The 14,602-nt window shown below is 41.2% G+C and overlaps 2 protein-coding genes across 2 annotated transcripts; one reads left to right on the plus strand and one right to left on the minus strand.

Annotated features, from left to right (window-relative positions):
* Positions 1 to 1,333: 1,333 nt before the first annotated feature.
* Positions 1,334 to 3,467, minus strand: mrps21 (mitochondrial ribosomal protein S21). The gene is made up of 2 exons (XM_030741434.1): positions 3,330 to 3,467; positions 1,334 to 1,695 (listed from the first exon to the last, which is right to left on the minus strand). Exons 1-2 carry the CDS (start codon positions 3,410 to 3,412, stop codon positions 1,515 to 1,517), a joined length of 264 nt encoding a protein of 87 aa, XP_030597294.1. The 5' UTR covers positions 3,413 to 3,467; the 3' UTR covers positions 1,334 to 1,514.
* A 3,789-nt stretch (positions 3,468 to 7,256) lies between these two features.
* crabp2b (cellular retinoic acid binding protein 2, b) lies at positions 7,257 to 12,973 on the plus strand. The gene is made up of 5 exons (XM_030740986.1): positions 7,257 to 7,321; positions 7,403 to 7,486; positions 10,097 to 10,275; positions 10,613 to 10,729; positions 12,705 to 12,973. Exons 2-5 carry the CDS (start codon positions 7,405 to 7,407, stop codon positions 12,753 to 12,755), a joined length of 429 nt encoding a protein of 142 aa, XP_030596846.1. The 5' UTR covers positions 7,257 to 7,321; positions 7,403 to 7,404; the 3' UTR covers positions 12,756 to 12,973.
* The last annotated feature ends 1,629 nt before the right edge of the window (positions 12,974 to 14,602 follow it).

Below are 14,602 nucleotides of genomic sequence, written 5' to 3' on the forward strand. Positions count from 1 at the left end.
CAGTAACCCGTCTGATCCACTTCAAACGTGACTGAGTTTGAAGTCGTTTGGAAGAGTGGTTCTCATGTTTTGGTTAAGACTTATCTATTATCAGTGCTCCTCAAGCAGCGACTGCAGCCTGTGTGTGTGGTTAGAGGGGCACAAATACACACACAGGTATGTTTACTTGGCATTGTGATAACCAAGCAAACATGGTATGTGCCAAACCCTTAGCCTAACCCAAGGGATTCCCAAGAGGTGTGGCACGGCCTACTGGTGTAACTTGGAGCAAGTTCAGGAGTTCCTTGGGATCTTGGAAACCTTCTGTCAAAGGAAACCCTCCTGGTAGCAGCCTAGGCAAAGCAGTCTCCTCCCAGCCTCCTCCAGCTCATCTGGGCATGCCTGGAACACCTTGCCCAGGAAGTATCCTAGTCAGACACCTGAACCACCTCACATGGTTCCTTTCAGTGCGGAGGAGTAGCAGTTCTACTTTGACCTTACAGTATAATATATGTGGTTTGGAGCCAAGCAGACACTCACTGTTTTATTTTATTCCATGTTATACACTTGTCTCTGCCAGCACAGCATTGAGACTCACAGCACTCTTTAACAAAATCATAACCAACTAATTCCCAGAACAGATTCCATGGGGCCTATTTCATTAACAAAAAGAAATTCCAGTTAATGCTCCTTATGACTCAAATATTAAGGACAGATGCATTCCTCCTTTAGAAGGAGAATTTTTTTTTAAATACTCTGAGGATCACAAATAAAATACTAGCAATACAAATTGCCTAATCCTTTAAAAGATGTCATCAGTGACAATAGTCAACCCTTTTCAGTGCAAAATAAACTGCAGGTCATCTATCACAGCGCTCCCCTCAGTCCTTACAATGCCGCCCACTGCTTGAAGACAGAGGACAGGATATAAACATGACCTGGTAACCTCTGAGATAAGTAAGCATGGTGAAGATGTTTAACTTTCCCTGCGTGAGAGGAGAGAGCAAGTGCACAAATCAAGGCCCCCTGCGGGTAACAGGCGAGACAGATGCGCACGTCCGGCGCAGCTCGCTTAAGCGGCATTGCAGGAGGTGGCCGACATTGTCGGTAGACAATAATGCCACACTGTGCAGTAGTAACCTTGAATTAATTTATAGCACGATGCTGCTGAGCTGAGACCTCATTCACACACACACACACAAAAACATCAGCAGTGTTGTTTCCTTCAGAAAATTAGGTCACATTAAACTACTTCCAGTGCCAAATATGGGAAAAAATATCACCCAATACACACACAGCTGTGTTTATGGAATATACCAGTTTGTTGTTTAAATAAAAGGTCAACTGTGACAAGTCCTAAGTGTCATTAATTTATTAGAAATGTTCAAAACGGAGACAATGAAATCACATCTTTTCTGTTCACAATGTGACAACATAAACACCACTTTTGTCTGTATCTGCCGAGTCCTTTTGGTCGAGGCAGTGGCATTGTGTTCATCCAGTCCATCAGCCTTTTTCCAACACACTCCACGTCCCTAGCAGCCGAGCCAAGGATCTTCTCTGTTTGTCCTGGAGATAAAGGCAATTTTTCTGGCCATCTCCGTGTGGTATATACGCCTGCAGTTCTCAAAGTTCTTTCGCTGTCGCTCTCGGCAGGGCTTCTCGTAGTATCGTTTGCGCTTCACTGTGTCAACAATGCCATCCTGAGTCAGGAGCCTGGAGTACATAGAAAAAATGTGTGAATAGATTACACTTAGTAAACAGAAAAAGCAGCAAAACTCACACAAATGTAGTCCCAAATGTATCGGTTCCTATTATGAGCCTCTGCTTATAAGTTCTTAATGTGATGAAACCATTACATTTTTATTCATCCATTTCCTGTCTGTGGACTAGTAAAGTCGTGTTAAAAACTCAGATTATCTCATTCACTCACACATACCATTCCAAATATAAGGAGGAGTACAGCAGAATGCATTAGGTTTTCAAAGTCTGAGGGCATGCAAACACAGTCATGTTTTAATTAGACTGAAACTTAAGAAGTAAGGATTCATGGATAAATGACCACCATAACTGGCACCGAAGCACAGGTTAAACTGTTACTGGTTCCTAACCATGGGTTTATGTCCATCCTCTAAATACTATTTTAAAATAGTTCAAATAATGCATTGAATTAAAAGGAAATAGATGAAAATCATTTCAAATGTTCAATCTTGAAATGTTAGTCCTTCAAAAATGGTGCTTATTCTGCCTCTGGATCCGAGGGAACATTAACAAAGTCATCTTGAGCCATAAAGTGTGTTGACATACAGTGCTTTGCAAAAGTCTCGCGTCACCCCTCATTTCTTTATATTTTGCTAGGAAAATGGGAAATAGGTGCAGTGATTCACTGACCATTTCTGATGAGAGTGAACAGTAATGGATCAACTGAAGGCCCGGTTGTATCTCTCAGATCCTGTGTCCTATAGCTAGTTTTTAGGCATCCCCCTTCTTCTTGTGTCCTGTGGATTTTTCATAAAAAGGTGAAAGCTACTTGCAGCTGCTCCCTTGTCACAAGGGGTCGCTCTTTGACAGTTTTACCCCAGATACTCTTCCTGATGGGGGATTTTTTTTTTCCCCTGAAAGGGGATTTTTGTCTCCAGCTGGAACTGAACCAGTGACCTTGCCAAATCAATGTGTAAACCAGTAAACTATGCAAATTGTGTTTCTGCAACAGGTTGCTAGATACAAAGTGCCTAAATTTAATAATTTGACAACAATTAAAAAAAAAAAAAAAAAAAACATTCCTCTGAAAATGGTCAGGTACAAGGGCTGGACTGAAAATGAGTGAAAAAGCAGCCAATGTCCAAAGAAAAACTTTGAAGGCCATTCAGAAAATCCTGGAGAACTATTGCTTAAGACCACTTTTAAAAATGACAAGAAAGTTTGGATCCTCTGAAGAAAAATATAACGAAATAAGGGGTGGCTTTTGCACAGTGTTGTATTTTCAGAGATGTCCTCTGGGAACGAGTAAACAAACCCCAAGAAACTTCACCCCATCTCCCCCAACTCCACTTAAAACAGGATTAAAAGCTTTGGTTATTAATTATTTTGCGGATTTTATAATATTGATATGAAATCTAAAAATAAATTGTGCTATATTACACACAGTTATCTGCCTGTATATTAGGTAGTTCCTGCTTCAACATTCGAAACAAAATGCCAAAAACAAAAACATGTCATCTGTGAACCGCGTCCGAGCCCACTGCGCAGCCGCAGCTCTGACATTGAACAGGCTAACCTTGGCTGTTAGCGTGTCGCTGCCATAATAACATATCTGATAACAACGTCAAACTTAAATACACCGGACTGACCTGTTCAAAGTCTTGTACGCCGCATCCACGTCCCCGTTTTGGACCATCACCGTCCGAGCGATGAAGCGAAGGTGCCTCGCCATGATGAGACCGGTGCTTGCCCAATTATCATCCGGCTGTAAACGCCTAACGACAATAAGTTCCGGACACAAGAAGATCCGCATGAACATAAGCCGACGCTAGGTGGCGCTTTACTCAACCATTTTGTTAAATCCCCTGTGTCCTGTTTTGAAGTCGTTTCTATTATTTTTCACAAGATGTGGTTTACTTTTTAAAAACAAACAAACAAACAACAAACAAAAAAGAAGTTTTCACCTTTATTTCAGAATGACAGGTATGTCATTCTGAAATAAAGGTGAACACTTCTTCTTTCCACTGCTCAATTTAGCTGTCACCACAGCAGATCATCTACATCCATCTCCCCATCGCAAACCTACTCCTGTCACACTAACCCTCTGCATAGTCCGCCTTCACTACATCTAGCATCCTTTGTCCAGTATATCCATAAGCCCTCCTCTGCACATGTCCAAACAATCTCAGCTTTGCCTCTCTAACCTTTGTCTTCAAAGTGCTGAACTTGAGCTGCCTCTCAGATGTACTCATTTCTAATCTTGTCCATTCTGGTCTCTCCCAGTGAAAAGCTCAACATCTTCAGCTCTGTGAGCTCCAGCTCAGCTTCCCGTAGGTGAAAACATACTTTAAAAATATTTAAATGTAAACTACTTAGAGTTTTGATAACACAGATCCTCAAAACTTATGAACTGTTAGCACTTTAGTTTTATATAATTTTGTATTCCCAGAAATTCTGACTCCATAATATTGTTAATATTTGTTATTGACAGTGTATGTATGCATTGATGGATGCATAGGGGTAGACTGGGGCCATCTGACTCCTTAGTTGCCTGGGTTGGTGCTCAGTGTCATTAATCATTATTTAAATTAACAAAATATAACAGAACTGGTTAACTGTGATTGACACTATATTAATAAACTAAAGTCAATGTTAAAGCTGAATTTGACTAATTTTTATCATCACTAGTTTTCCTTTCTCACAATAAGTTTGTCTTTGTGACTATTGGGTCACAATATTTGCATGGAAGCTTGTTTCTACCACTGACAAAAAGAACTGGCATCCATACTTCAAAATTTCAGGTTATTATCTCAAAGTTTTAACTTAATAACTCAAACTTCTTATAAAATAACTCAAAAATCTGAAAGTAATTCAAAATTATTATCAAATTATTAAGTCAAAACATCAGCCAATCAGGAGAGGTTCTTTTCAGTGGCAGAAACAGGCTTCCATACATTAGTGCAGTAAAACTCTGATAAGGTGACAGCACTGCATCAAATCCTGAGTTAGCCTTCTGTCTTTTGTACACCCTAAACATCACCGCTTGTATCTTTTTCCCCTAAAATAAATAAATTAATCAGAATTAATCACAGAGAGAAACAAACACCTAAGTCTCTTCAGCGCAGGGAGCCAAATTGCTGCAATTAGAGGCTGCGTGAAGGTAGATAGCTTTCAGGGGAATCACAGCTTTATGGAGTTACATCTGTTGTCATAGCAACAGGGACAGCAGTGTCCAGTGTTATTCTTTCATCGGGGCCATTCTCCTCTTTTTCTCCTCATCCCTAATGCGCTGCTGTTGTCCTCTGCGTGTCTCACTCTGAGGTCAGCCAGTGGTGAGCGCTGCTGTGTGGAAGGTGGGTCTAATTTGCATTCAAAAGTGCTTTTATCTGCCCTTCCTCTGTGTAACATTGCCGATGAGGTCAACTTCCATGTTGCTGTAACTCTATAGGTTACCGTATCTGCATGGTGCCACAGGGAGGAATGCTTAGACAGACTGCGCAGATAACATCGTGACTCCTTTTGTTGGGTGAATGCAGTGCATCATGTTTCCAGAGGCATCCCATCTCATCCAGAGCTGATGAAACCTCCTTGGCATTGAGTCGCTCTGTCTGTGTGTGTGTGTGTGTGTGTGTGTGTGTGTGTGTGTGTGTGTGTGTGTGTGTGTGTGTGTGTGTGTGTGTGTGTGTGTGTTACAATCACGCACATCCCACTGATGGTACTTGATGGAATATTTCAATAATTTAATTATTTAATTAACAGTAGACATTTTGTGACTGTTTTTTGGCCATTTGTGATATTAAAGGGTTTTTCTGCACTGAGTTTACAGCTAAGCTTGCAGCAGGTGAGCTATTCTGCTGCTGTATTCGCTGTGCTGTTAACACAAGCATATGGCATATGGTTTCAAATGCTAAATCAGGTGGGGGTTTTTTTCTAGCCAATAACGTAATGTGTCCAAGGTGACATGTCACATTGGAACTGTGCTTGTATTTTGCTGTTTAACTGTATATTAATGAGCACAGTGAGACCAGAAAAGTTTTGTAATAACTGCTTTTCTTCTCATTTTTTCCTCCATCTTAATTTGAGCTTGAATGATGTATTGGTTGGCCAGTATTATAGGAAGATATCAACCCTTCACAGATACATCACTATCAGTACGTGGGCAATGTCTGTTTCTTTTTAATATTACTCTAAAGCATTGTATATATGGAAAGAACATCAGTGGATCATCTGTCTCCATCTCCCACTATAAAAACATCCTCCGCTGTCACACCAACCCTCTGCATGTCCTCATTCACTACATCCATGAATCTTCTCTGTGGTCATCCTCTTTTCCTCCTGCCTGGCACTTTCATTCATTCCTCTTCTCTCCAGAGCATACCTCCACCTCTCCAGGCTATCTTCCACCTGCTCCCTGCTCTCTCTACAGATCACAGTGTTGTCATCTGCAAACATAGTCCACGGAGACTCCTGCCTGACCTCATCTGTCAGACTGTCTATCATTACTGCAAACAAGAGGGGACTCAGAGCCAATCCCTAAGGTAATCCCCCCACCTCAAACCCATCTGTCACTCATACTGCACACCTCACCACTGTCTCGCTGTCCTCATACATGTCCTACACCACCCTCACATACCTCTCTGTCACTCCTGACTTCCTCATGCATACCACAGTTCCTCTCTTGGCAGCCTATCGTATGCTTTCTCTGGATCCGCAAAGACACAGTACAGCTCATTCTGACCTTCTCTATACTAATATATCTAGAGAAGTATAGAGATAACAAACCAAATATATCAAAATGGTAATGACCTTGTTTTAATGTACTCTCATGTAAATCAGCAAGAACTGCAGTTACACATAAAAGGAGCAGGTACGCAGTGATTGACTGAGGAGATAAACTGATGCTGTAACCAGCAAATATATGCTTTTATTTCTGTGCATGTGTAGTCCAATGCGCCCCTTGTGCTGTTTGTGAAACTTTTTTTTTTTAATGGGCTATTAAGCAATGGTTTTGCTGGTCCGGTGCACTTGAGTTTAAACTGGGCTCTATGTGGACCTCGGACTAAAACGAGTTTGACACTCATGCTCTAAAGTTTTAATTGTAGAGTGGCAACGGTGATGGCATGTTCCTGGATGGATGCCTCCGGCTGCCTGTCTTATCTTTTTCCTTTTTCATTACCAGCTTTTCCACCCCTCAGCTCTGCAGCTAAACACATTCACATTCCGGCTTTTTAAAAACTAAACACTGCGTCTGAGACGCAATAAACTTCAGACATTTCGATTCTCATTCTCTACTTTTTATTTTCGGGAAGTCTTGTCAAATAATTGGGACTAACATGGTGCCATCTTGAAAACAATTAACGCTCCTATTTAAAATCCGAGCTAGCAGCTCGTCAACATTAAAGGATTTACTGGAAGCGAATTCTCCAGCTCTTATCCAAATCTTTCACCATGCTGACAGAGGTGGAGGGTAGACTTGGAATCGGGGAGGGGGGAGTCCCTCCCTGCCACCAGCCTCTGCATTGGCTGGACCAGCATCAGATCCAGGCGAGCCGTCAGCCAATGAATGGAGGCGGAGATGCAGGCAACGAGGAGACGACTTTACCGACCGGATAACGGAGAAGGACAGACCTATAGAGAACCGGTGACTGCGAGCAGAATCTGTTTGTAATCTGCCATAAATTAATAAGTAAATAAAAATTTATTTCTGCATCTGCTTGCACAGAAATGGAGGATAAAGTTACAGATTTCTCTGGAAAATGGAAAATGAAGTCTTCGGAAAACTTCGAGGAACTTTTGAGGGCGCTTGGTGAGTGAATGGATTTTTGCTCCCTGTGCTAGCATCGATTATCCCATTTAATTTGCTTTCTAAAAATGCCCAGCAGCGCTACTCATCTATTATAAAAGAGGAGTTTCTTCCTATTTTCCCACCTTTAACTTAAAAAAAAAAAAAAAAAAAAGTTGCATGCAGAACTTCTGAGTGTTTAATGCTGCTTTAGAGTCAAGTTTAATCACCAACCACTGAGGTTTATTGATAAAACGGAAGGAGGGCTGCCTCTCGATTATAAAGACTGTCAGTCATTTTTGACATTATCAGCTGGAAATCCACTTGGCTTAGAAGTCAGCTTGAGAGCCAAAGCGGTCTGAAATGGCCCTGCATGAGGCTAAACTGTCTCGCTCCTGCACCGCTAATATGTTCCTGGGAATATTGGTTCTGTTAAGCCACATGGACTTTGTGCTGAAAGCAGGAGTGAGAGGTCATGCGAGGGCCATCCAGTGGCATCCATTGAAAATCTGAAGACAAATATCCTATGGAGCACTGTGAGATTAGGCTCATCTGAAGCAGGGTCCTCTTCATGCCGTTGTAATTAGAGCCAGTGTAAACGGAACTAAGCCTCGACATGGGCCCCAGCAGCCTGCCAGCTCTGAGACTGACTTTCCTTCACTGCCTGGGGCCTCTCTGACCTAATCGAGGGCTGTGTGTGTCTGTGCGTGCATGTTGTGTGTGTGTGAGCCAGAGAGTCTCTGTTCGCCTGTTGCTTCTGTTGTTACTAATGGATGAGCAAATCTGGTCTGAATCAGATTTTTTTGTGTGTGCGTTTTGTTTTATGTCTGAAGCCAGTCCAATGTGCACAACCAAAGGTTACATTTACAGTATTTTGTATCACATCTCTACTCACAACACCTCCATGCTGCAACTCATTCAACCTTGCCGTGTGTGAGTCAGTGCTTGAGTTGACTGTGTTTCTTTTTTAGTTAGAAATTCAGTTACATTTTCTCTTTCTGCATTTTTGTAGAACAAAAGTCACAAAGTGTTTCACAGTATAATAGAAAATAATGAAAAGGCACAGATACAACTTTTAGAACAGTTTAAATGGATGCAGCTAAATAAAAGCGAGCTTGCACAGGTGGGTCTTAAGCGTTTTCTTGAAGGTATCAAGTGTCTTTAGATTTTAAGTCCAGTGGGAGGGAGTTTCACAACTTAAGAGCCACAACCTTCAAAGCACAATCTCCTCTGGTCCGTATCCTGGACTGAGGTGCCACCAGCAAGCTTTGCTCAGTAGACTTCAGAAACCTGCAGGTTACATATGGATGTAAAAGTTCACTACTACAGAGAGGCTCTGGAACTAATCACCAAAATCTTAAACCAAACCCAGTGTAAAGAGGTCAAAATTGGTGTCGCGTTGGACCTTTTAGAGGACCTGGTGAGAAACCTTACAGCTGTAGGTCCAGGTGATTTGCTCAGGCAAAGGAATAAATAAACAATCGAGTTGCAATGAAATAAAAAGCTTGTGTGAACATTTCCATTTCAGATTGAGAGACAATATATTTAAGGTGGCCAGTGTTCACTTGAATGAGCCTGTTAACATTTCTTTTTGAAAAGGCAATCAGAGAACTGCAAAGGCGCACTCACACCTACTTCAAAATTGACCACAGGGACTCAAAGTGAACAAAAGAGGACAAAAAACCTGCACAGAGACATGCAAAACTACCGCAAAGACACAAAAAAGAGGGAACCATTTTCCCCCGTTTTTGTTATATTTTGCATGTGCATACAGTGAATCAAACCTTATTCTGTTGTCTTCACTTATCACAGTTACAGGTATTTTTATAGAATCGCAGACTCTATGTGCCATATAATCAATGCTCAACTCAAATAAGCAAAAAAAAAAAAAAAAAAAAAGCTGAGCATTATGAACTAATTTGTTTGAAAAATGGCACAAACTGTGAGGATTAACAAACATACCAGCTTCAGGGGTGTTTTCATTTGACGGGCTAATGAATTACTTTTAATTTTGCAGTGAACTCTGCCTTTAACAACAGAAATAAGTGGTTTCATACCAGCGGTTTTGTATGTTGTGGCCCATTAAGAGAAAAATCACATATGCTCTTCATTAGCAGGAACCATTTTCTGAAGCTTGCCATATGTTTGTGAGATTAATGCCTTTGGTTTTTACTTCATTCACTATTGGGGGGGGGGGGGGGGGGGGGGTTAGCCAGCATGTATGGACTTGAAAGAAATGAATCACAATGAACATTTCATTGCTTTATTTTACAGAGTTGGGTTACTATGTGGCAATGCAGCAACACAGGCTGTTTTGAAAATGCTTAGGCTGCCAAAAATGATTTCATGCATAACCGTTGTTATAGAGGAATCAGGCCGGAAACACAGACAGTACTTAGTTTTATTGAACAGCAAGCAATAACATTTTACTTACAAAACATAACTTCCCACCGCTTTGTAAGATAAAGACCTTGTAAAATTAGCAGAATGTGGGGAATCAGAGTAAAGCATACATATGATTCAGATAAAGTTTGGTTGTTTGGGCTTTAACATTGAAAACCACTGGCATGCACAGCTGTAAGACCCACTGTAGAGACCTCCGCTTTTACATTTGGTCTGTGTGTCTGTGGTCAGGTGTGAACGTGTTCTTGAGGAAGATTGCAGTGGCAGCGGCCTCCAGCCCGGCAGTGGAAATCACCCAGCAGGGAGAGACTCTGTCCATCAAGACATCCACCAGCGTCCGCACCACCAACGTCTCCTTCACCGTGGGTCAGTCTTTCAGCGAGACCACAGTGGATGGACGTCCCTGCACGGTACCTGCCTCTTTACTTCACATTAATAAAAGAAAAAAATAAATACTGTGTAATGTTAGTTCATGCATACCAGGATGTGGCCAAGGACAGCATAAGTAGCCCCCGGCTCTGTGCAAAAGAAACATATGGAAATGATTTCGTTGCAACTCGAAGAGATCTGTTCTTCATCTTCAGACCGAGTGGGTGATGAAGGACAGGCCGTAAAAACATTCTGACATGGAGCAATCAGCACACTGAGCTCCAGTTATGACCAAACCCGAACTTTGCTGTAACTTCATTGCCCAAAGAACTTCAGATATTTCAGGCATTGATGCTTTTCTCGTGTGAATCCCCACAGAGCATTCCTAAGTGGGAAACAGACAGAAAGATCAGCTGTGAACAGACTTTACAGAAAGGCGACGGACCAAAGACAGCGTGGACCCGAGAGCTGACCAATGATGGAGAACTCATACTGGTACGACAATGCGTACACAACTCTGTATGGAGTTTTAAAAAAAATCTAATAAATAGGCAAAAATGAACACTGCTGCTGTCTATTCAAACTGCTTTAGAGTCTTAATGCAGATATTTCTTATAATCCATAGGTAAGATTTAATACAACAGTCAACAGCAATTGCTACTCAGTCTTCTCAGACACAGCAGCATGAACTAAAGGTTAACATGACCATGCTATCATGCTCACAGTGACGCTTACATTCAGCAGGTATAATGTGTACAATGTTCACCATCTTAGTTGTGCTTGTTTGCATGCTAGCCTTTGTTAATCAGCAGTTAATGTCAATTTTGTGACTGCCAGATAAAAGAGCTCCTAACTGCACAAACTGAATTCCAAAAAAAGTTGGGATGCTGTGTAAAATGCAATGCAATGATTTACAATTTTCACAACAGAACGTAGAAAACATATCAAATGTCTAAACAGAGAAATTGTACTATTAAAAAAAATATGAGCTCATTTTGAAATTGATGGCAAGAACACATCTGTGTAGCATCCCCTCTTCTTATAACTACAGTCCAGAAACATCTGGGAACGGAGAGCAGCTGCTGGTCTTTTGGGAGAAGTTGTCCCATTCGGGTCTGATAGAGGATTATAGCTGCTCAGTAGTCCTGGGTCTTCTTTGTTGTATTTGGCTTTTCATGATGGACCAAATGCTTTCAGTTGCAGGCAGGTCAGTTGATCACCTGGACTCTTCTACTCCAAAGCCATGCCGTTGTAATAACTGCAGTAGGTGGTTTAGCATTGTCCTGCTGAAATATGCAAGGCCTTCCCTGAAAAAGGCATCATCTGGATGGGTGCACATGTTGCTCTAAAACCTGTATGTACCTTTCAGCATTGATGGTGCCTTTTTAGATGTGCAAGCTGCCAATTCCATAGGCACTAATGCACCCCCTTTAGCATCAGAGATGCAGGCTTTTAAACTGAGCGCTGATTCAAGCCAGATGGTCACTCTCCTCTTTAGAAGAAGGATAATGTCCATGTTTTGCAAAAGAATTTCAAATTGTTTGACTACAGAACAGTTTTCCACTTTGCCTCAGTCCATGATGGCAGCATTTCTGGATCACATTCACATTTGACTTTTTCTCTGCATGATACCTTTTGTCCTCTTTGTGGATGGCACTTTTAACTGTGTTCACAGACTGAAGTGTTCCTGAGCCCATGCAGCAATTTCCATGACAGAATCATGGCTATTTTTTAATGCAGTTGAAATAGTCAAAGTTTTCACCATTTTACATTGAGGAACATTAATCTGATTTTGGTTTAACACCACAGTTGAATATACTGGGAAGGTGCAGCCTCTTCAGAGGGGTAATCGTGAAACTGTCAGTTGTTGTCTTGACAAGGATTCAGCTTTTTTATTGGCCTTTTAAAATATATCTACATTATTTAAGAATGACCAGTGCACAGAACTGGAAGTCTCGGCCCAGATATCTGTGCTGGTTGCACCTGAAATCCCAAAATACTGTCTAGCAGTTGATGGTTTCCTATATTGTATAAAAACAAACTTTTATGCAATATAGGAAACCAGGAGCAAAGCCCTGTATTTCACTTAAAACTACAACTTTCAAAATCCTGGAGGGAAGTCACACATAGGGTAGTGGGATTCACCTTCTGAGCACCATGAATCTAACAGTTTTACGAAAATGCAATTTCTAAAATCACATCACTACCTTTAAAAAAATCCCTGGTTTTCTTTCTGGGTGCATTTTCTGAAAAAAAGAAAGTTACAAAGAATCTCAGCTGAAATCCAATTTACATGCATTTACATCCTGCAGGGTCTTTGTTATGGCAAAAGAAATCATCCTGCTGCAGGGTACCTGTTCTCAGTCTTTTTCTTGCTGACTAAATGGTTATTAAAAAGCTTTTAAAAAAAAACAAAAAAAAACACCATGAAGTGCATCTTATCTGTGCTTTTGTTCCTGTTTTCTTTCAGACAATGACTGCCGGGGACGTTGTCTGCACCAGAGTTTATGAGAGGGAATGAGGATTTTTCTTTCCAGTACTGTCATACAATACTTGTGTTTTGTGCCTCGCGCATGGTTTACATTTACTCGCCTTGTTTTCTTCTTTTTCGTCCTCCTCCCAGAGAGTCAGAGTTGGTCAGGTCAAACAGTGCTGAAAAGGCTTCAGTTGGTACAATAATTGTCTTTATAACAGTAAAACTTATTCTTTATGTATCATAACATATCACATTCCTTTTTTTAAAAAAAAAAAAAGCTTTATAGCTGTGTCTAAATCCTCATGCTAATAAACAGTTTTATATAAATCTGATTCATTTTCAAGCTCTCATTCTTTATGTTGTCCCCTCCCTGCACCTCCTATTCCCATCTGCATATCACTTTACATTACTGTCTGCCATTCGTACTCTCCTGATTATTCTACACCCTTTCCCCCCTAAAGAATGTTTCCATTTGCAAAGCCTTGTCCTCTGTGTGCTCTTTTTCATCACTACAATATGTACTTGATTAGTTTAAAAACTCCCAAAGACAGTTCATATTTTATAAACTCTGCTTTGAGAGACACTTGGCAAAGACAAGGGGGAAACAGGGAGTGGAGAGGAAAATGAAATGAGTGAGGGGAAAGGGAGAGTGTGTCCATGAGAACATTAGTTAGCATCGGGAGAGGTTTTACTCACTATGCTCTGGTTTCTAGCTGTACCTCCTTACAGAGCGCGCTCAATTAAAACTCCCCCGCTTTCTTCTCTCTGATTTTGTGCCCAAAGTGTTGACTGACTTCCTGTTATGCTGTGCAGGGAGATTTCCAGCTGTTGCCTCTCTAAAACTAATTTGTCACCAAAATATGGGGATGCAAACAAAATGAGAGCTATTTGTTGACAAGAAAGTCTACCCTTTGCTCACCTAAAACTTAGTCAGAGCCTCACCTTGCTGTGAAATGTGGACCTTCTGGGTCTCAGGCACTTCCTGAGAAAAAAAGAACAGCTATGGTTCAGAGCCAGTGATGGTTTTTCCAGGTTTTCAAACAGTCCGCAGACAAGCACCCCTCTGAAGTGCTTCCCAGTTTATATACACATTGCTGAGCAAGCAATGGGAGGACTTGGCCTCCTTTAGGATGAATGTCATTAATAACCTCAGTAGGGATCTGTGTGTATATGGAGGAGAAAGTACTCACAACCTTGTACTCAAGTACAGTCCTGTACCCAACATTTTATCTCTTTTCCCCTTAGCTGCCTACTATGTGTAACCCTTGTTTCTGTCATATTTCGGGCCTGATTTCAGTACAAAATGACTGGGTGTACATCAGAAGCTAGTGAGGGTGATCTCTGCCATTACAGAATACTAGGCCCACCCTTGGAAAGATCCAGAACATATCCTAATGGTGAATGAGGATTATATACTGATATACATTGTAGTGTCACAACTCATCATTAAGGGTACAGTCTAGGTTGTCAAATGTTGTATTTATGGGGGAAAGAGTTACGGTAAAAGTATAGCAACCCTTGTTCATTATCATTTAGGATCACAGAGTGATTCTTGAAAAAAAAATAAACATTTCTGTAACACAGTTGGATATTTTGGACTTGTTTGTACACTGTTGGCTAATTTCACCTCTTTTGGCCTTGAAGTGTTATTCAGGTTAACCAGCTGAGGAGTTTAGAGCAGACTCTTTGGTGGAGCAGCTACCATACCAGTGGTTTATCTTTAACAGAGAGCCATTACACACTGCGCAAGAAAATGAAAGGAACACTTTAAAAACATGTCAGTTCTCAGGGCACGAAATTAGCTTGCAGCATGAGCGAAAGTGCCTCAGTGCTGAAAGTCAGTGGCCCGGGTTCGAGTCTGACCGGGGCCCTTTGCTGCATGTCCTCTCCTG

The sequence above is a fragment of the Archocentrus centrarchus genome, chromosome 11, assembly GCF_007364275.1.
Source record: "Archocentrus centrarchus isolate MPI-CPG fArcCen1 chromosome 11, fArcCen1, whole genome shotgun sequence".
Lineage (NCBI taxonomy): Eukaryota > Metazoa > Chordata > Actinopteri > Cichliformes > Cichlidae > Archocentrus > Archocentrus centrarchus.